This window comes from Rhinoraja longicauda, chromosome 4, assembly GCF_053455715.1.
Source record: "Rhinoraja longicauda isolate Sanriku21f chromosome 4, sRhiLon1.1, whole genome shotgun sequence".
NCBI lineage: Eukaryota > Metazoa > Chordata > Chondrichthyes > Rajiformes > Arhynchobatidae > Rhinoraja > Rhinoraja longicauda.
Genome location: NC_135956.1, coordinates 35,833,187 through 35,855,648, shown reverse-complemented (window position 1 = coordinate 35,855,648; position 22,462 = coordinate 35,833,187). Strand labels below are relative to the sequence as shown.

General features: G+C 42.7%; 1 protein-coding gene across 7 annotated transcripts in view; it reads left to right on the top strand.

Annotated features, from left to right (window-relative positions):
• The first annotated feature begins 335 nt into the window (after positions 1-335).
• LOC144592693 (solute carrier family 45 member 4-like) overlaps positions 336-22,462 on the top strand; it is a 59,806-nt gene continuing 37,679 nt past the window's right edge. The window contains exons 1-3 of one of the 7 annotated variants that reach the window (XM_078397540.1): positions 336-621; positions 2,277-2,373; positions 21,742-22,257. In XM_078397540.1, the coding sequence (XP_078253666.1) occupies positions 22,029-22,257 (229 nt within the window). In that variant the 5' untranslated portion in view covers positions 336-621; positions 2,277-2,373; positions 21,742-22,028. Of the gene's footprint in view, positions 622-1,526; positions 1,585-2,117; positions 2,165-2,276; positions 2,374-11,855; positions 11,914-19,057; positions 19,076-21,741; positions 22,258-22,462 lie in introns of those variants that run through there. The other 6 variants (XM_078397542.1, XM_078397539.1, XM_078397546.1 and 3 more) reach the window with 6 other exon arrangements.

Genomic DNA, 22,462 nt, shown 5'->3' with positions numbered 1-22,462 from the left:
GAGGATGGGTGGGTAGGTAGGGAGGATGGGTGGGTAGGTAGGGAGGATGGTGAAGGATGGGTAGGTAGGGAGGATGGTGAAGGATGGGTAGGTAGGGAGGATGGTGAAGGATGGGTAGGTAGGGAGGATGGGTAGGCAGGGAGGGGGAGAAGGGGAGCGCAGAGTGAGGAGGACAAATGTGGAGATTGAGGGTGACAAGGTGGGGGCAGAATGGAAAGGGGGGGGGGACCGGGGACGCGCCTGCGCCCACGCAGACTCCGGGCCGGCTGTCGTCACCGGAAGTTGTCGTTAACGGCCGTCTCTTGTGTTTAAAAGTCGTCCCCCGGCGGAGCGCGGCCCCAGTGACCGGAGAGAGAGAGGGGGAGGGTGTGGGGGGGAGAGAGACGGAGAGAGAGCGCAAGCGCCGTCCATCAGCCTGCTCGCCCGGCACCGAGCGCGGCCCCAGTGACCGGAGGGAGAGAGTGAGAGCGCCCGCCGGCCGGCCGGCTCCGAGCGCGGTCAGCAGCGCAGCTTCCTGGAGAGAGAGAGAGAGAGAGCGAGCCCGGGCCACCTCTCGCCGGCCGACGGGAGACCGGATCCACTCACATAGGCCCCGCTTCACCTGTGGACCCGCGAGAAAGGGTGAGCGTCCACGGACAGCAGACGACCGGCGATGGAGGGAGGGAGGGATGGATGGAGGGACTGGTTGCAGGTCCGGGGGCTGGAGAGGGACGTGTATCGGGGGCAGGGACCCTGGCTGGGGGAGGAGACCGTTTGTATACAGATGTTTGGAGCTGGGTGGGTGACAGGTTGCAGGCCGGGGAAGGGCAGGTTGCAGGCCGGGGCTGGGGGAGGGGCGTGGGGGAAGGTCAGGTGGTTGGGCCGGAGGGGGAGAGAGAGAGAGAGGAGATTGCTGGTCGGGGAGGGACAGGTTGCAGGCTGGGGGTGGGGAAGGCGAGGTGGTTGGAGTTGGACAGGTTCCAAGCCAAGGTCAGTGGGGGGGGGGGGGGGAGATTGGGGACGAGACAGGTTGCCGGAGGGGGTAGGGGTGGGTGCTGGGGTTGGAGGGGGTAGGGGTGGGTGCCGGGGTTGGAGGGGGTAGGGGTGGGTTCCGGGGTTGGAGGGGGTTGGGGTGGGTGCCGGGGTTGGAGGGGGTAGGGGTGGGTGCCGGGGTTGGAGGGGGCAGGGGTGGGTGCCGGGGTTGGAGGGGGCAGGGGTGGGTGCCGGGGGTAGGGGTGGGTGCGGGGGTTGGAGGGAGGCAGATTGGGGTGGGTGCGAGGGAACTGTTGGAGTGGGGGAGACCGGGTTCGTGTTGGGGGAGGAAACTGTTTTTTTGGGGGGGGGGATGCGAGGTGCTGAGGGGAGAGGGATAAAAGTTGCAGGCCGGGTGGGGAGGAGTTGGAGGGGGGGGCATGTTGGTGGCAGGTTATAGGCCGGGGAAGGTGGAAAACAGGTCGGCGGGGTACAGGCTGCAGACGGGGTGGCAGGTTACAGACCGGGGGGGGGGGGCGGGGGAAAGGGCAGGCCACAGGCTGAGGGGCGGGAAGATGTACGGAAGGAGCTGCGGAAGGTCGACAAGAAGTGGTACAGGTTAGCAACAAGCAGGTAAATTGCAGGAGTAAAGGAACGGGGAAGAACATATCAGGTTATAGGAAGAAGGTAGGGTGAGAGAAAAGGGGTTAGAGGAAGGTGGTGGAGAGAGCGGTGGTGGTAAAGGAAGGTGGGAGAGCAGTTGGAAGGAGAGGGGGAAGAGGGTGGAGGAGAGAACCGTGGAGGGAGGATGATGATGATGAGGGTTGAGTAGTGGAGGCGATTTGGGGGATGAGAACAGTGGAGGGGGGGTGTTTGGGGGTGGGGGTAGTGGAAGAGGCTGGGGGATGCGAGAGTGGGAGAATAGAGGAGTGGTTGGAGAGAACGCAATGGGGAGGAGGAGGAGGAGGAGGAAAAACGTAGAGGCGGAGCGAGAGCAGTGGATGGCGAATTTTGGGGTGGGGAGGGAAGAGCAGTGGAGGGAGGATTTTGGGGGGGAGCATAGGGGGTGGAGTTCGGCGAGCGATAAGCCGAGTGGCTTTCTTCGGACGTGATCTTTCGGAAAGCAGATGCAGAGTGTTGACGGAATGGAGCAGAGGGGTCTTGGAGTTGGGGCCACGATGGGGAAATGAAAAAGAAGGTGCTGATTTGGCAGGTGGGGCATATAAATCTGCAGCAAACCTGTTAGTGGACCGGGGTAGCAGGCTGTCGTGAACCTAGCTGGGCGTGGGGCCAGTAGAAGGTTGATACCTTTTTTTCTGGAGCAGCGCTGCAGACTTTCCCAGGAAGACGCGTGCAGGCTGGAGGAGTGCGATGCTGTTGCCCACTTGGACCTAGCTTCATCAGTCCCGCGGCCAGTGTGTTGTAAGGTCAATGTAAACTCAAATCTATGACCGCGGAGGGGTGGGAACGTCCAAAGCAGCTATTTTGTTTGGTGGGAGGGGGGGGGGGGGCGCAAGCATGTTGCTGAAGCGCCTAACTTGAAATATATTAAATATTGCTGATGCTTTAGTTTGTCTGTTCCCGAAATGGTGCTTGTACTCATTCTGATTTTTTTTCTTGATCTAAGGTGCCTGTCTAACCTGTGTGCTTGCAATTGAAGCATGGCAGTATTCGTAGACCTGATTATTTGACAGTTGGGCTTATTGCGTGTTTTTAAACTTACTATTCGATTGTTATTGAATGTTTGATTCCGATCCCGGTTTGATTGTTAATTAACTTATAATATGTTGAATTGGGCTGCGTGTACGTGGAATCTGTACGTTTCAGCTTATTTTAACAATACTTTCGTGATTTCTGTCCCGGGATCTGTTTTCCTCAGATAATTTGAGTTAAAAACCTCCGGAATTTTTCCTCTCCAAAAATTGAAGCGTTGATAGTGCGTGCTACTTTAAAACCCGGGAATAATTGGGTTACACGAGCTTCATAAAATCCTGCCTTTTTAAACGGTTGGGGTGTGTTTTAAAATGCCTTGACAAGCATTGCATTATTTTATTTGTGCCGCTTTTGACTTGGATTAGGTTAAACCATTAACGCTTACATAAGATCACATTTCTGGTTGCATGATTGTTTACCACAAGAATCTGTTTATAAACCTGCTGGTTTAGCACAACCCGCAGGCATTGCCACTTTCATTTCACTGCACATCGAGTATGTGTATGTGACAAATAAATTTGACTTGACTTGATGTTGTTAACCCTGTGAGGGTTTCATACACTGGGCTGAAGTGAGAATGCCGAGTAAACAAGAATGGGCTAGTTACTTGATTTTAAAAAACTTAGCTTTGGAAAATAATATTGCGGCTACATTGTAGACTTTCACGGGCCATGTCCTTCTAGTGCATTTTTAACGTGAGCAGTAACAGCAAAACACAAACTGCTGGAGTTACAACATCTGTGGAGGGAATGGATAGGTGATGTTTCAGATGGTTTGCTTTGGTTCCTTAATTGTGATATAGTATTCCTGTTGTCTTCTGAAATGGAGGCATTTTCATATTGACCCCTCAAAGAAGGCAAAGTTTATAAAAATGCCTTAATTTTATTGTCAAATTATGACCTATTATTATGGATAATTTTAGAGACCAAAGAATGTTATTAACTATCCAATATACAATATTTTAGCCGATGTCCGAATAAGGTCGTAAGCCATTTATCAAAAATTCTTAATTATACTGCAGATGTCAGATACTTGAATACATATTTTGTCCCCTATAAGAGTTGAAATGCCATCCAGAAAATGACATGAGGAACTATTTGTGTCCTACGCATTCAGATAAATGGGAAGGTTTTTGTCACAAAACAGCATTTCCAAAACTTGTCTATGAATGGTTGAGTTGAGTAAACTATTTGCATTAAATAATTTTAGGCCAAAACGCTCACATGCTCATAAACTTGAAGCATCACACTATCCGTAATTTTGGAATATACTAGACCAAGTCGACCCGTTGGGTCCATTCCTCATAGAGGGGGGGCAGGGAAGGGGAGAGGGTGTGACTGAGAGGGTGAGCCCTGGACCCGAAGTCTCTCTTGTATTGGTGTAGCACCCTGAATCCCCCCCGCACTCAATCCCCCTTATACCTCCCACTGACCCGCTCCATTGCCCCCTAGCCCACCCCAACTTGCCCTTCCCCTGCCCCCACTCTCCCCTCCCCCCAACCCCATTCTTTCTTCCCCCCACCCCCTCCCCCCACGCGCAGGAGACACTCCATACAGACAGTGCCCGGTCAGCATTGAACCTGGGTCTCTCGCACTGTAAGGCAATAACTCTACTGTTGCACCATTGTGGTTTGCCAAAAGAGGTTTAGCAAAATGATCCCTGGATTAGATGGGAGTACCTACAAGGATAAATTAGACAAATTGCTCTAGAACATCAGAGGTTGAAGGGAGACCAGATTAGAAGTGTATAAACTTGAGCATTATAAATAGGGTAGATAGTCAGAACCTTTTTCCCAGGATGGAAATATTGAATACCAGTTTAAAAGAGCTGGGCATATATACATGTGCCAGGTGCCTAGAAGACACTACCAAGGGTGGTGGTGGAGGCAGAAACGATAGTGGTGTTTGAAGCTTTTAGATAGACACATGGATATCAAGGAAATGGATCATATGCAGCAGATGAAATTATATTACTTTGGTGTTATATTTGGCACAGATATTGTGGGGCAAAGGGCTTGTGCCTGTACTGTGCTTTTCCGATTTCTATGTAAAATTTCACAATGTTATTTCTCAAGATAGGAGGGCAATTTGGCTTAATTGTAAAATTGAAGCTTGATGTTGGATAATCTGGTTCATCTTGACTTTCATCGCCAAACTCTTGTTTTGGCTTCTCTAATTGTTGCCTGATTTAAACCTATCTGGAATATAGTTGATGTATACTGTTGGAGATTATTCATAGAAAACATAGAAAATAGGTGCAGGAGGAGGCCATTTGGCCCTTTGAGCCAGCACTGCCTTCTCCCCATATCCATTGATTCCGCTAGCCCCTAGAGCTCTCTCTAACTCTCTTTTAAATTCATCCAGTGAATACTGACTTCTGTGGCAGAGAATTCCACATATTCACAACTTTAAATGACCTCCCCTTTATTCTTAGACTGTGGCCCCTGGTTCTGGACTCCCTCAACATTGGGAACATTTTTCCTGCATCTAGCTTGTCCAGTCCTTTTATAATTTTATGTTTCTATAAGATCCCTCTTATCCTTCTAAATTCCAGTGAATTCCTATCTAACTTTGCTGTTGTAAATATCCACTCCAACTAAGCAGCTTCAGCGTTTGTGATGTTGATGTGGATAACTAATGGCAATTTGTTATATATTTTGTCCATTGGGAGAATCATTTTTTGTACACCAGTGAGCTTACATTAAAAATGCTTCATTTGTTATGAGTTTTTAATTTCCTGTGGTCATAATTGATGCTATGTAAAAGTTTAAGTTTATTTTGTCTGCATTGTTAACTGCACAAACTATCTACAGGTATGCAGATAAACAGAATGTAAAAGAACACAGCAGAGAAGGGGACCATTTTGCTGTCAAGTCTGTGTCTTTTAAAGGCCAATCCAATTCTTAAGGTTTTTCATTTGGTATCAATTGCTAGCTATGACAAGTGATAGTTGGGATTGTTGCACCGATGTTGGTCAATTAAACTTCAATATGTGGATCTTTAATTGGGATTTTCTGTTTATTTCATTTGCAAAAACTTGCAATTTCTTTGGCCCAGATTTTGTCTGTAGGATCTCTTGAGGCTTTGGTTTTTGAATTGGTACTTTTCTTGTAGTTGTAGTCAAACACGTGTTTACAGATTATAAAGTAACATTCTAGATTATTTTTGAATATCAATATACCAGTAATGAACATTTGAAACAAGATTATGTAAATTTATAACACAGAAGGAGACGCCTGGACTCATTGTTTGCCTATTGAAAAAACATGCTACAGTCCAAGTGTGAAGTTGTTTTTTTTTAATGAGGGCTCTGCTTTCGCAACCTTTGAAAGCATTTTGTTCCAGATCTCTCCTTGATTGGGGAAAATAAAGATATTTTAACAACTCGCATCTGGCTGTTACCTTAAATCTCTGTCCCTTTTTTTGTCTTTGCTAATGTAAATTGTGTTTTTTCTATTTGCCTCTGAATTTCTATATTTCGATTAAATCTTACCTTCTTGCTTTTTCAAAAGTAAATCCGTCCTTGCCAGTTGTTCCAGGCCGGCCATGTCTTCCTACTTTTCTAACCAGTGCTGTCACATTCCTCCTGTGATGTGGGCAGTCCTTTAACTGATCTAACTAATATTTAACACTTAACCAACATAACTTCCTATTCTTGTGTTCTGTGCCTCAAGTAATAAGGAAAAATATCCTGCACGCTACTTTATTAACTATCCTGTCAACTTCGGGTATCTGAGGCTGCAATATGAGGCTTCTGTCCATTCGGCCCAACAAGTCTACTCCGCCATTCAATCATGGTCGATCTATCTCTCCTTCCTAGCCCCATTCTCCTGCCTTCTCCCCATAACTCCTGACATCTGTACTAATCAAGAATCAATCTATCTCTGCCTTTGTACAAAAGTACAAAATCTTTTGTACTTAATATAATTGTATTTATTTGTTTTTGCATTTATTGCATATATGTTTGTACGCACCGTCAGGATTGGCTATTTTTTAATTTCGTTGTACTCGTTGCAATGACAATAAATGAATATTATATTATTATTATTATTACAAAATATCCATTTACAGCCTTCTGTGGCAAAGAATTCCACTGATTCACCACCCTCTGACAAAATAAATTCCTCATCTCCTTCCTACAGGAATGTCCTTTAATTCTGAGGCTATGAACTCTAGTCCTAGACTCTCCCACTGGTGGAAACATCATCTTCACATCCACTCTATCCAAGTCTTTTGCTATTCGGTAAGTTTCAATGAGGTCTCCCCTCGTTCTTCTAAACTCCAGTGTGTACAGGCCCAGTGCTGTCAAACGCTCATCATATGTTAATCTCATTCCTGGGGTCATTCTTGTAAACCTCCTTTGGACACTCTCCAGAGCCAGCATGTCCTTTCTCAGATATGGTGCCCAAAATTGCTCACAATACTCCAAATGTGCCCTGACTAGCACCTTTGGCGCCTCAGCATTACATCCCTGTTTTTGTATTCTCGCAATCTTGAAATAAATGCTAGCGTTGTGTTTGCCTTTACTACCAATTCGACTTGCAAATTACTTGGAAATGGATTGTTGTCTAGCTAATAGTGGTTGTCTTTTGCAGTGCTTGTATTATTTGCTGAGAATCTGCTGAATGCCCAGTAACAAACTATTTATGTATTAGCCCCACAGGAGCTAAACTTGCTGAAATTTGTCTTACTAGATCTTTGTTTAGTATAATGCCTCTAAGCAGTTGCGTGAAGTCAAGAAAAAGTTAGATTAGTCGAAGGGGCCACAGCCAGATTAAGTAGATGAAAGTTTAGTAGATAGAGCTGTAGATGATATTTGAACTGAAGTTGAAAAGGGCATATATGAGATATGCCCAATAAAAAGAATGCATGCATTAAAGATTGGTGTCTGATAAAAATAAAGGTGGATACCAATTTGAATCTAAGACGGTGTTCATGTGTATAAGGGAGGTTTAAAAAAAGAGATCTAAACCTGAGAATTTGGTGGTAATCATAGGTAGGCGATCTGCAGCATGAGAGCAAGGTTGGTAGATCAAACCTTGCATGTAATTTAAGAGAAGTTTGTTCTGTAGTCGTGGGAAGAAGCTGTTTGCAAGTCGTAGTATGTCCTTTCAGACTTTTGTACCTTCTGCCTGACAGGGGAGGGGATAAGAGGTAATGGCCATTGTGTAAGTGATCTTTGGTCACATGACAGCTTTTCTGAGGCATTAAATGTAGACTAAGTTGAAGGTGATGGCTAGTTTGTGTGATGGACAGGGCTGCATCTGCAACTAACTACAATTTCCAGTGGCTTCAGGCAAAATAATTTCCAAGCAAGCTGGGGTGCATCCGAATATGATGCTTTCCACAGTGTACCTCTCCTTCCTGTACTCTGTTCTGTTATTGTTCAAGATCCTGCCCACTGTGGTTGTGTCATTTGCATGCTCATAAATGGAGTAATAGCAGAATCTGGCTGCATAACTATTCGTGAGTGCATAGGGAGTGTAGCAAGGGGCTGAGAACACAGGTGGTAGCAGAAATCTTATGATGCCTTGTACCTTTTTACAAAATTTTAGTATTGTAGGGCCTAAAGAGATAAATTTGAGAAAATCTAAATCCTGGCAACATCAAGTGTGTGTTTGCATCTGCCTGAAGATTTATCTTAACAGCCATGTACTTGATGTCATTGCTTGAAAACAAAAGCCTTTTATGCTCTCCTGGTGGAATGAAAGCTATTCTTTTACAAGGAGGATGGACTTCTTATGAGTAGTTTAATAGTTCAATAGTGCTTTATTTATCTCGCATGCACTGAAATTCATTTTGCGTATATTACATGGCGCCGCCATATTTGTTGCCATTATTCAAAGTCCGGTTGGCCTGAGTGGTCGATGTATTGGAGCAGTTCCTGCGAACCGTTGTCTCTGTCCTCGCTTGGCCATCTTTGTGTCCCAGGGATGCCTCAGGATGTTCGCTTGAAGTCATGCAGTACATTTTCTTTCATGAAGTGTTTAATGCAATTGTGGACGGAATTGGGCTTACTGGTTAGTAAAATATGTGAAGGGCACAGAATTTTAAAAAATTGAGATTTGTATTCCCTCTACTGAATGGAAATTACTGAAGTCATAAGTGTTCATATTAAGGTGGTTTGCTGCAACGAACTGACCTAAACTTGAGAATTGAGATAGGAAGCAGAATTTATTGACTTTAAATTAATGTTCATATTTTAGACTCCAGACGAATCTGGTGACCATACCAGAATATAAAATAAATATTAGGTAGACAAAATGCTGGAGTACCTTAGCGGGTCAGGCAGCATCTCTGGAGAGAAATTTCGGGTCGAGACCTTTCTTCAGACTGATGTCAGGGGAGCGGGCGGGACAAAGATAGGATCAGTCGGAGACAGGAAGACTAGTGGGAGAACTGGGGAGGGGATAGAGAGGGAAAGCAGGGAGTATCTGAAGTTAGAGAAGTCAATGTTCGTACTGCTGGGGTGTAAACTACCCAAGTGAAATATGAGGCGCTGTTCCTCCAATTTGTGCTGGGCCTCACTCTGACAATGGAGGAGGCCCAGGACAGAAAGGTCAGATTGGGAATGGGAGGGAGAGTTGAAGTGCTGAACCACTGGGAGATCAGGTTGGTTAAGACGGACTGTGCGGAGGTGTTGAGCGAAACGATCGCCGAGCCTGCGCTTGGTCTCACCGATGTAAAGAAGTTGACATCTGGAACAGCGGATACAATAGATGAGGTTGGAGGAGGTGCAGGTGAACCTCTGCCTCACCTGGAAAGACTGTTTGGGTCCTTGGATGGAGTCGAGGGGGAAGGTAAAGGGACAGGTGTCACATCTCCTGCGGTTGCAGCGGAAAGTACCTGGGGAGGGGGTGGTTTGGGTAGGAGGGGACGAGTGGACCAGGGAGTTAGGGAGAGAATGGTCTCTGCAGAAAACAGAAAAGGGTGGAGATGGGAAGATGTGGCCAGTAGTGGGATCCCGTTGGAAGTGACGGAAATGTTGGAGGATAATTTGTTGTTTGCAACGGCTGATGGGGTGGAAGGTGAGGACAAGGGGGACTTTATCCTTGTTACAAATAGGGGGAGCAAGAATGGAACTGCGGGTATTGAGACCCTGGTGATAGCCTCATCTATAATATTGGCATTCATAGCGAGGGGATTTGAGTATAGGAGCAGGGAGGTTCTGCTGCAGTTGTACAGGGCATTGGTGAGACCACACCTGGAGTATTGCGTACAGTTTTGGTCTCCTAATCTGAGGAAAGACATTCTTGCCATAGAGGGAGTACAGAGAAGGTTCGCTAGATTGATTCCTGGGATGGCAGGACTTTCATATGAAGAAAGACTGGATAGACTCGGCTTGTACTCGCTGGAATTTAGAAGATTGAGGGGGGATCTTATAGAAACTTACAAAATTCTTAAGGGGTTGGACAGGCTAGATGCAGGAAGATTGTTCCCGATGTTGGGGAAGTCCAGAACAAGGGGTCACAGTTTAAGGATAAGGGGGAAGTCTTTTAGGACCGAGATGAGAAAGTTTTTTTTCACACAGAGTGGTGAATCTGTGGAATTATCTGCCACAGAAGGTAATTGAGGCCAGTTCATTGGCTATATTTAAGAGGGAGTTAGATGTGGCCCTTGTGGCTAAAGGGATCAGGAGGTATGGAGAGAAGGCAGGTACGGGATACTGAGTTGGATGATCAGCTATGATCATATTGAATGGCGGTGCAGGCTCGAAGGGCCGAATGGCCTACTCCTGCACCTATTTTCTAAAGAATGAGGACATCTCCGATGCCCTCGTATGGAACACATCCTGGGTGCAGATGTGGTGTAGACGGAGAATTTGGGAGTAGGGGATCGAGGAAACAGGGTGGGAAGTGTAGTCAATTTTTTTCCCTTAAAATAAATATTGTTCATTGTGGTAATGTAAAATGTAACATTTTGGAACTAAGGGAACGTAAACTTGTTTGGGGAGCTGAGGGACAAAGATATATTTGGAGCTAAATATATTTGGAAGTGTAAAGGTAATTAAAAAATAAAGACTGCAAGTCTTTTACACTTCCAAATATATTTCGTTTGTTTTTCATGAGGTGTAGAATACAAAGGCAAAAGGCTTGTGTAAAAACTCAGTAACCTAAATTCTGTGATGGGACCAACAACAGGCCGGTTTTTCTGGTTCTAGCGTAGAGGCTGGCTGTCAATTGCATACCACAAAAATGCTGTTGGTCTGCCGGTAAATGTGCTGTTGTTTTACTGGGGCATGATTGAAGTTCGTGCACGATGAATTATTTGAATTTATGAGGGTGCCAATTTTGTAGATTTTGCTGCAAAACTAAATTAAACATATCCTGATGCAATGAAGCTGCGATTAAACTACTGAGCAATGAAAAAACTCTGGAATTTAATTATTTCTATCACTTTCAAAGTTCAATTCTAATTTTTTAAACTTTGACCATGCACCTATGCTTTTTTAATCTTGTACATCACATGCTTTGGTCTCGGTCATTCATCTCTCATATTTCTAAGTGCGTAAGAAAAATTATCACAGTTCCATATTCTTTATCGCTTATGTAATTGACGAACATCTTTTAAATGTGCTGTTGGTAAATATGTGGCATGTGCAGTACACGAACAGTATGGGTCATTATTTACAGTTCATATATTCACGTGATGTAGGTATTGTCAGCAAGGTTGATGTTTGTCAGTAATTGTCTACTGAATTGGGATGGCTTGTAAAATTATTTTAAGTAGTTAAGAGCAAATTGTACTGGGTCTAGAACCATAGTTCATGAGTTATAGGAGCAGAATTAGGCCATTTGGCCCATCGAGTCTACTCCACCATTCAATCATGGCTGATCTATATTTCCCTCTCAAACACATTCCCCTGCCTTTCCCCATAACCTTTCGTACCCTTGCTAATCAAGAAGGCAGATCACGGCCTTAAAAATACCCAAAGACTTGGCCTCCACAGTGGTCTGTGGCCAGGAATTAGATTCACCGATTGGCTAAGTCAGATAAAGCAAGTGTTTCCATAAAAAAAATTGTTAACCAAGCATGTTCTCTACCAACTGCTGACATGTGTTTTTATTCCAGAAGTTTGGGTACATGTGAATTCCCGCGCTGCTCCAGTTGGTTTTTAATGGATTCGACGTTCTGAGGAGGTTTTGAAGAACCGTCCTGACCCGAAAAGTCACCTATACATGTTTCCCAGAAATGCTGAGTTATTCCAGCACTTTTGTCTTCTCTGGAGGCATTGTAAAGCGTTGGAGAGGTATAGCTTTGGATTGCTTTGTAAATTTTAGTAATGTGCAAGACTTCCATGTGTCCCAGGGAATACAAACGTGCAATTGTTGCTTAATTTGTCAGTTATAACAGCACAGAAATGAGCATATCACCCAAACTCATCCATGCTTACTAAGAACTCTATCCAGACTAGTTCTATTTGCCTGTATTTGTCCCATATCCCACTAAACCATTTCTATCCAAGTATCTGTCTGTCTTTTAAACAATGCAATTTTATCTGCCTCTACAGCTTCCCATGTCTGCTCCTTTCATATACCCATCAACTATGGAAAAAGTTGCTCCTCTGGTCTCTTTTAAATTTTTTCTTTCTCACCTTGAATCTGCGTCCTCAAGTCTCCCTTGCTCTGGAAAAAGAGACAACATGCCCATCCACCTTATCTTTGCCTCTTGGGATATTGTATTCAAGCAATCAAAGAAGAATAGAATAATGGCAGCAATATTTCTTTGCATTACACTTTCAACGATGAAATTGATATCGGGCACTTGGTAGTTCAAAGGTGGAATTTATTGCCTTTTGTACTGCTGGTGTTGGACATAATTGGAGACTAGGAGGTTTATCTAGTTGTATTGCCGTGACTTTTTGTTTTCCAGTGTCATGCAGAACCCCTAGGGACAGATACACAAACCTTCTGTGCGACTGTGGGTAATGACATTTTACAGATGCAGCTGAAGACAGGTTGCATTTGGTAACACGGCCATTTTTTTGTGCAGTCATGATATAGATAAGCACATTATCTTTTGGTATTGTTTTTTAATTTACCAAATATCTGACTTTAATTTAAAGTCTTAAAGATGCCTTTAAGATAGAATGAGTGCAAAGACGATTGTAACAAGAATGTTACTATGACTTGAGGGCCAGAGATATAGGTAACGGTTGGGCAGGCTACAACTTTACTCTGAGTATAGGTCATCCCTCAGTCTCCAAATAGAGATGTATAAATTCATGAGGGGCATAGATAAGGCGAATGCACAGTCTTTTTTCCCCACTGAAGAGGGGATATTAAAAATGGGCATTTGTACATTGGAGTTGTTACTTTTTCTAATGTGTCACTTAGTAGTTTTATTGTCCGCATTATTGTTTTGGTGCCAGTGTACAGTAGGGAATTGGATTTGTGCCAGCACATTGTGAAGTAATCTGTACTGACTGCACATGTTTGTTCTGTTTTCTACTGCTATTAGTCAAGTCATATCATATCATATCATATACATACAGCCGGAAACAGGCCCTTTCGGCCCACCAAGTCCGTGCCGCCCAGCGATCCCCGTACATTAACACTATCCTACACCCACTAGGGACAATTTTTTTTTTTTTTTACATTTACCCAGCCAATTAACCTACATACCTGTACGTCTTTGGAGTGTGGGAGGAAACCGAAGATCTCGGAGAAAACCCACGCAGGTCACGGGGAGAACGTACAAACTCCTTACAGTGCAGCACCCGTAGCCAGGATCGAACCTGAGTCTCCGGCGCTGCATTCGCTGTAAAGCAGCAACTCTACCGCTGCGCTACCGTGCCGCCCTCAAGTCAAGAGAACATTGAATGGCGGTGCTGGCTCGAAGGGCCAAATGGCCTACTCCTGCACCTATTGTCTATTGAGGGGGAAACATTGTCCGGTCCTGGAGTTTTCTGGCTTTTCTGTTTTCTGAATAGCGTCTCCGCCTCTGCAATTTATATTGTTAAACTGGAGTCATTCTGTCATTTTGTGAATCACAAATTGGTGATTGCAGAGGGGGCGGGCCCCAAAAAAGGGCCAGTCTTTGCAAACTCCAGCCAGTCTCTGAGTAGGTGTGAATTGATGCTTCGGGAGAAGTGGGTGGGGGCGGATCCAGTCTTTGCAAACTGGAGTCAGTCTTTGAGTACGTGTGAACTGGTGATTAGGGGAGGGGGAGGAGGTCCCAGGGTTATGTTTCTGTTTCTCGAACCTGCAGTAAAACTCGTTCAGGTCGTTGGTCAGCTGACGATTGTCCAAGGAGTATGGGATTTTCCTCTTGTACCTGATGATTTCTTGCAATCCCTTCCAAACTGAAGAAGAATCGTTAGCTGAGAACTTGCTCCTCAGCTTCTCAGAGTGCCTTTCCTTGGCAGCTCTGATTCCTCTTCTCAGCTTGTACTTGGCTGCCTGTAGAGGTCTGTATCCCCGCTCCTTTATGCCTCATCTTTTGACTGGCAGAGCAGTCTGAGTTCTGCTGTGAACCAGGATTTGTTGTTGAACCAGATCTGGGTCTTCGTGGGAATGTAACTGTCCTCGCAAAAGCTGACATAGGATGTGTACTCATCGAGGCTTGTGGTTGCTTCCCTGAGCACATTCCGAACACAGTCCAAACACAGTCTGAAGAAGGGTCTCGACCCGAAACGTCACCCATTCCTTCTCTCCCGAGATGCTGCCTGACCTGCTGAGTTACTCCAGCATTTTGTGAATAAATCGATTTGTACCAGCATCTGCAGTTATTTTCTTATACATTCCAATCAGTGCAGTCAAAGCAATACTAGTTTTCAATGCCCTCGCTTGTCCACCTTTTTGTTGTTCTGACCACAGGTTTAGCAGATTTTAGTTTCTGCCTGTAGGTCGGAATAAGGTGAACTAAACAATGATCGGAGAGACCCAGAGCTGCCCGAGGAACAGAGCGATATGCGTTCTTGATTGAAGAGTAGCAGTGATCAAGTGTCCTCTCCCCTCTGGTGGGGCAGGTAACATGTATATGTATAACAAAGAAAAAATAGGAACTAGGAACTGCAGATGCTAGTTTATATTTAAAAAAATTAAGTGCTGGAACATGGATGGGTAATGTTTTGGGTCGAGACCCTTCTTCAGACTGTGTGCGTGGGGTAACACTAGAAGAGGAAGGACAGGTCTAAACATGGCAGGTAACAGCTGGATACAGGTGAGTGGGTTTTTTTTGATGGGTGGAGATAAAAAATACAGTTGTGAGATAAAAGGATTGAAGATTTGCAGATTGTAAAGCTAGAGAAGAGGGAGAGGAGAAATGGGTGAGAGTTTGACACAATTTAATTGGTCTTTTCTAGTTGCAGTCAATACAAGCCAGAGAAACTATTTGACTGAAGTTCTCCCCACTACTTATTTAATTGACCCCCCTCCCCCCCATTTGTTATGATGTGTGTAGTGCAATCAATACAAATTGTCAACATCCTCCTTGATCGCCACCAACACGGGAGCGTCAATGCCGTTTAGTTTAGAGATACAGCATGGAAACAGGCTCTTTTGGCCCACCGGATCTGTTATTTGAGTGAATTAATTGTCTGCAGTTTCCTTTATTTAGTAGATGCTAGTAGCATAGGTGGTGAGAGCAGGTTTTGAGGGGGGTGCTGGGATGCCAGAACTAACTCGGCCTTCCAGAGGGGTCGTAGGCCTAATTCAATGAAAATTCCAGTGAAAGAAGGTGCCCACTTCATAGCCCCAATGATATACTTGATCTACACGTGTTTGTTAACATGTAGGTAGCTTATTATTGCATATGGAGTTAGTTATTGTCCTTGGCATAAGTTTGTATAATCAGTTTAGATATTACTTTGGCTTTCTTGGTTGAGCGTTTATCCTGGTGTTATAGCACAGAGGGTGAAGAATGGTCTCGACCCGAAACGTCACCCATTCCTTCTGTCCTGTGATGCTGCCTGACCTGCTGAGTTGCTCCAGCATTTTGTGATACCTGGTGTTATAGCATGTAATTTAACTATTAACCCATGATATATAGGTATGATATACACTGTAATTAGATTTTTAACTAATTACTGTCTCTATTCAATGCTATTCTTTAGTGTTTGAGGCATGGAAAGCAAAAGTAAAGATATGAACAAAATTATATCGATCTGCTAACCAGTACTTATTTTTTAAATATAGATTGGCGAATATTTAAGTACAAATTGCTTTTTGAACAATTGTTTTAAATGAGTTGCATTGAATAGATGCTGTCTCCCGTACATTTTTATTTGGTTTGAAGTGAATGATGTTATCTAGTTGAACAAATGAAAGAACTCATTAAAAGAAAATTTAGTTAGTGAACATCTTTTATGTGCATTGAAAGTAAAGTGAGATTGAGGAATTTTGGCAAACTATATTGAATAACTGTCTCTGTCATCCTGGCTCCCTAAAAATTTTTTTGTGCATTTTGGAGGAAATTTCATGTTTAAACTGGGATGTTTGTCTTGTTTTTTAAAAATCATATAAAATAGAGGAATGAACTTGGATTGGCCAAGCTCTATGATCTGTAGAATGAAAAGGTTGCTAAAGTTGAAGTTCTGTGTTACTCTTTGCCTTTCCAGAAAGTAATTGAAGTAGATTTGTTTCCCACGTCACACAGTAAATAAGACGTACTAAGCTAGGAGAGTGCTAATTAATGTTTCGGATTAAACCAAAAATTCTAATCCATGGCATTAACGCATCTTTTTTTGCTTATGTCTGGCTGCTTCTGTGAAAAAAATTCTAGTATGTCATCAGTTGTATGTATTCATTTAGTGATTGTCAATTCATTTTCTGCATGAGACTTCAAGAGTGCTTAATTGTCATCTCTCCCAGCAACGGAGCAATGAACTCTTTCTTGCAGTTTAACAGGCCTCTAAATGCATAACACAAATGTATAATAATCAACCGTATAAATTAATACATTTAATACTAGGTAACAATAATAGTGCAAAAAAAACAAGTGCCGCTAAAGACACTGTCCATGGAAGATCGTAGTTGCTGAGGTTAATGTGTAGTGTTCAAAGGCCTGATGGTTCCTAAGAAGCTGTTCTTGAACCTGGTGGTCATTGTTTTCAAGCTCCTCTACCACCTTCCTGATGGTGGTTACGAAATGGCGGGTGGTACATGTCTTTGATATTGGCTGCCTTTTTGAGGCAGTGTTTCCTATATGCATGTCACCTTATTCTTCTTTGGCATGGGGATTATTGCTGTCCTTTTAAAGCACCTTAGTAATGAGAGGTTGGAGAAGTCCCCACAAATTCCAGCCAGTTGATCCGCATAGGTGTGGCCAGATACACCATTGGGGCCGAATTTCTGAGAGTTCGGCATTGTGAGCGTTCTTCTGAGCTCTACCTCGGTAACTGGGCTTAGTGTTTGTTGCCAGTGGCTATGGGGGCCTGCAAAGGTGCTCTCCCCCATCATTGCCCTATAAAGTGGACTGCAGCTTGTGATGGACTGAACAGTGCAGGTCAAGAGCAGAGCAATTGCCATACCAGGCTGAAATTTATTCTGTCAGAAAACGTTCTGTAGCATCTCTGTAAAAGACTGAGAGAATCCTTGTGGCCATACCAAATATTCTCAAATGCCTAAGAAAGTAAATACGCTCATGCATTTTGCGTTAATGTGAGGAGACCGGGTTAGGATGCTGGTAATATGGCAGACGAGGCACTTGAAGTGTTTGTCTCTGCAGCAGCTCTGATGATTTGGATTTGGATTAGTTTGTCTTCTACATTGTTGTGCAATAAAATTCCTTGTTCACATGAAGTTTACAGGGTAACAGTGCATAGTAATGATACATATAACAATAAATATGACGAGCAGTGTAAAACAACAGAATGGTGCAAGATTATATTGCAACATCTGAGTAGTGATAAAGAATGTTACAGTACAAAACTTAATAACCGAGTAAGAGTAAGAGCACCTTGAAAAACGTGTGAAAGAAGTGCTGGTTCGTGATGTCCTGGGGTTGCAATGAAAGACCTCCAACAAATACAAACAAAATATTACTTCAGTCATTGGCACGTTTCCCCCTCCATTTGTCAAATGCTATCTTGATACCAAGGACTGCTACCTTCCCTCTGGAAGTATGATGTTTCTGGGCAATTTAAAATTTTGGAGATGCAAGTATTGAAATTGTACTAGAACAGCTTAGCTGGAAGTAGGGCGAGTTGTGCAAAACAAGTCTTCGACCTAAAATGTTTGTTGGTCTTATTGCTGTATTCATTGTTCGTCACATGGAATTAATTGAATTGGTTGAAAATTAATTGTTGAGAGTGAGGTAGGATTATCCACTTGATAGAAACATAAAAAATAGGTGCAGTAGGAGGCCGTTTGGCCCTTCGAGCCTTGACAGTTCTCCCTAAATCTTGTTGCAAATGTTTTCAACCTTTTGGCACTGTTCTCTGCTCAGCTACTTTGAGTTATATGCTGTTTCAGATTGGTATCTCCATGTTTAGCTGCGCCAGTTGCCTTTGTGCAGTCATTGATCCGGAGCTGATCCCATGGCTTGATTGCAGTGGTAGAATGATGAGTCCTAGGCCTTGGTGCTATATATTATGGTGGCGTACATTTCTGCTGCTGTTGATCCATACTGCTTCAGTTGCAGAATTTTTAGCATTTGTATCGTTTGTCCATCAAATTGAATAGGTCAAATTGATAGTGCCCTGTCATAAGGCTATGGGTGTACAGTGGTTTCATGACTATCATAAATTCCTACTTTCATTTAGTGGTTCATACAATTATGATTGAAGTTCCCAGATATTCAACAGTTTGTTGTTGACTGTATATAAACATAGCACAAAAAGTAAGGAAATTTGTGTTTGGTAGATTATTTCTTTGTTGTAACAATGCTTCTTGGCAATAAATCTTATACCGTTGGAAAGCCTGTTTATTTCCCTTTTAAATGGTGCCACATTTGTAAGGAACATGCATTTGTGGGATGAGCAGCAGAGCTGAGTATATGGGTTGCGCCCATGAAAAATTTGCCAAATCTTCTCTGCCAATGCCAAACAGCTTATTCTCCTGTTGCTATTGACTCTTGTTTTGAGCTTCTGGTACCCCCAGGTGCTGACAAGAATGGGATGCCATCCCACAACAGTGTGTGACCAGGCTGGTGACCAGCATGAGGAGGAGGTGCCAGGCTGTTATGGCTGTGTATGGTTCTTCCACACGCTACTGTGGCTCCTGTTTATTAAATGAATAAATTGTTAAATTGCCAATATGTCTTGTTTTTTCAGACTTCAATCATCCAATCCACCAAACAACACCGAACAAGAGTCAATGGCAGAATAAGCTGTTTGGCATTGGCAGAGAAGATTTGGCAAATTTTTCATGGGCGCAACCCATATACTCAGCTCTGCTGCTCATCCCACAAATGCATGTTCCTTACAAATGTGGCACCATTTAAAAGGGAAATAAACAGGCTTTCCAACGGTATAAGATTTATTGCCAAGAAGCATTGTTACATCAAAGAAATAATCTACCAAACACAAATTTCCTTACTTTTTGTGCTATGTTTATCTTTACAGATATTACTTACAGTAAATTTGGGAAATGACAATTTCTGTTTGCGTACTTAACTTAGTTTTAGGCATGCATTTAAAGAATGAGTTCATGGGTGAAGGGTCTGAGCATAATCAAAGCTTATACTTTTAACAGTGTAGTTATTTATCGAATCAAGTTGCAGTCATATTGAGATCCAGTTACTTGACATATTCTGTCTGGTTTGTGTTATGTTGACCATCAGTTCATCATTCATATCAATGTGCCACATTTCCATGTTACATCAATTTCATATTGCATCTGATGATGCAGGTCCTAGCTCTTGCAATGAGCTATACTGAGGTCATTTAGATTAGTGTTATAATGGGTAGGTGGCTTTAAGGTTGCTTGATTGTCCATTTTTCCCAGCTACCTTTACGATTCCAATGTGTTTCAGAAGCATTGCAAATAATTGATCTTCAAAGTCAGGGCATCACAGTGGTGCAGCTAGTAGACCTGCTGTTTCGGATCACCAGAAACCCTAGTTTGATCCTGACTTCTGGTGTTGTCTGTGTGGAGTTTGCATATTCTCTCTGACTGCATGAGTTTCGAGCAAGTGCTCCAGTTTTCTCCCATATCCCAAAGATGTGTGAGTTTGCAGGTTAATTAGCCTTTGGACATTCGCTAGTGTGTGGGGAGTGGGTGTGAAAGTGGGATAACATGGAACGAGTGTGAATGGGTGATTGATGTCAGCGTGAATTTGGTGAACCAAGGGCCTGATTCCATGCTGTGTCTTTCAATCCAATCAAAATAGTCATTCCTGCAGCTAGTACAAAAACTCATCATAGATTACTTGGAGGCTACATTTTAAATCACTTTGGGGCAATATGAACAATGAAAGATCTTCATGATCCTTCAAATAGTAGAATTCTACTAGCTGATTGAGGTCAGTGTCAAAGTTTAACTTGTGACCTGCCCTGGGATGCTTGATTTACCATTTTAGACACTAGATATATTTTTTTGTTCAGCTATGTCAGCCTTTTGCTTTTCTAAGGGCTGGAACAGGTTTTAAATTTGCCAAACTTGCTTCAGGTTTGTTTTGTTGGTTGTTATTGAACTGGTGTAACAATTACATGGCAGAGTAACATTGCCAGATTGAAGTCTGAAATTTAGTTTTTAAACTTATTTAAACGTTTTGTCGTCTAAAGGATGTTGTAAAATTTGAACACAGATAAATGTTAGCATTGATTAAACACAAGGTCATAATTAACCAATTTTCTTTTGAGATAACGTGGGCGGATGGGGCAATACATATGATGTCACAAACTAAACTCGTATGGTAGGCTTATCAAAATGGAAAGTCGGATGGAGTGTCAGAAAGCATCAATTAGCTTACAACATTGGCCAGTGACGGGCAGTAGTGACTAGTGCTTGGGTGTTTTTATCTGGAAGATTAACAGTGGGGGTCACGCAAGGCTCAGTACACAATCTGTTGTATATAAAAACAATTTAGACTTGGAGCACATGATAAAGAGTTGATTTTGGAGGATGCACAGTTTTTCCAGTTGGTCAGTAAAGTGACATTCTTGGCTTTAAGTATGCTTAATGTTTTGTGCTGCTGGTGTCTATTCTGGCTTTTAAGATTTCTGGGCAGGAGTTTAAAAGCTACGGTGCTGTTATCAAAGAATAGGATTTAGCACAAAGTGAGGATAATTTATATTGGGGGATACCAGTTATAGTGGAGGAGTTGGGGAAAGCAATGGAATATGACAATGGTAAGATGTTAAAACACTCTTTTCATCTGGTGGGTAATGCTAATCACTGAAATTTGACCTCACTGATTTTTTTTGTGTGTTGTAAATGTTTTAAAAAATGTGATTACAATTAATGTTGCTGAAAATGATAAATTATTGAATCTGCATAAAGTTGTATTTATTTGCACATTTATTGCTTATTTGGAGCATTATCGTTTTTTTTTTAGTTGGCACCCAGCATGGGAGATGGTAGGTCAAGTAATCTAAACGTGGATAGAGGCAAGGAATGTTTTCTAAAAAAGGGTTGGAGAATAACTGACATTTGAGGAAATTTTAGAGCCTTGGGCCAAAAGAACTGGGGTCAATTTGTTTTTCCAGTACTAGATGTGTGATGAATGGTATGCTATAAGAGAAATAATGAAGGGATTGAGTGAAGTGCTCGTGAGATAGCAGCATGACGGTAATCAGTTAGATCTAAATGCAAATTTGGAAAATTGCTATTAGAAACAGTATGTAGATGATTTAAGCTACTTGCTTGACCTGTGGACTTATTTCAGCATTTTCTCTTTATATTTGATGAAGATTCTATTGCTTAGAATTGCAATCTTCTGTCAGAGTTTTTTTCCAGCCTTGCACTGGAGTGGTCCTTATGGTGAAGTAACATTATACACAGGTTGTAGGCGCACAATGAGCTTAATGGTTTGCTGTGGGCTTGTCAATCGTCAAATCAATGTACTTTCATCATAACTCTTAGTCTCTTTGGATAGTTTTTTAATACGATAATATGGAATTTGCAAGTCTTCTACAATGCTTAATAGATTCTTACTGCACTAAATGACTAAGATTTGTTTTTTCTTGTTTCAGAACAGTCGCTCGATGGGGAGCAACAGAGAACTACCTCTTTGCGTCACTGTCTCATCTCTGTACTACAGAAACTCCTCTATAATGAAACTAGTATTAACTGAATGGCAATTAATATGGATTTTTAATAGACAATAAAGAAGCCAAATCCGAAGTTTCTACCAAATAGTTTGCATCTGGTGTATGGTTTTGAGAATACCTTTGAAGGAAATGGTGGAAGAAAAGTATTAATCCTACAAAAGGAAAACACGAGGAAACAAAGTTTTTTCCAAAAGCAGATTTATTTTCTTATGGCAGCAATGGCTCCACAGAATGATGATACAAGACCTATGCAAACACAAGAATTGCTCTCAAAATTGAAAAAGAAAGTCGATGAAAATGGTGATGAAACAGTTAGTGAGGGATCAATCGATCGTATTCCCATCAAATTATGGGTGATGCATGGTGCAGTGATGTTTGGCAGAGAGTTCTGTTATGCAATGGAAACTGCCTTGGTAACACCAGTATTGTTACAGATAGGTGAGTGCTAACAATCCAGGCAAGATCACAAAACTTTTCATATCTCTATAATGTGACGTAACATGAAAATGGACCTAAAGTATTGGGATTGCTCTGATATGTTCTCATTAAGTTGTTTATAAATACTATCCTATACATGTACAGTTTTGTTTTAAGAGTGGCTGATTTAAGGGTACATGAAATGCTTATCTCATTACAGCAAATA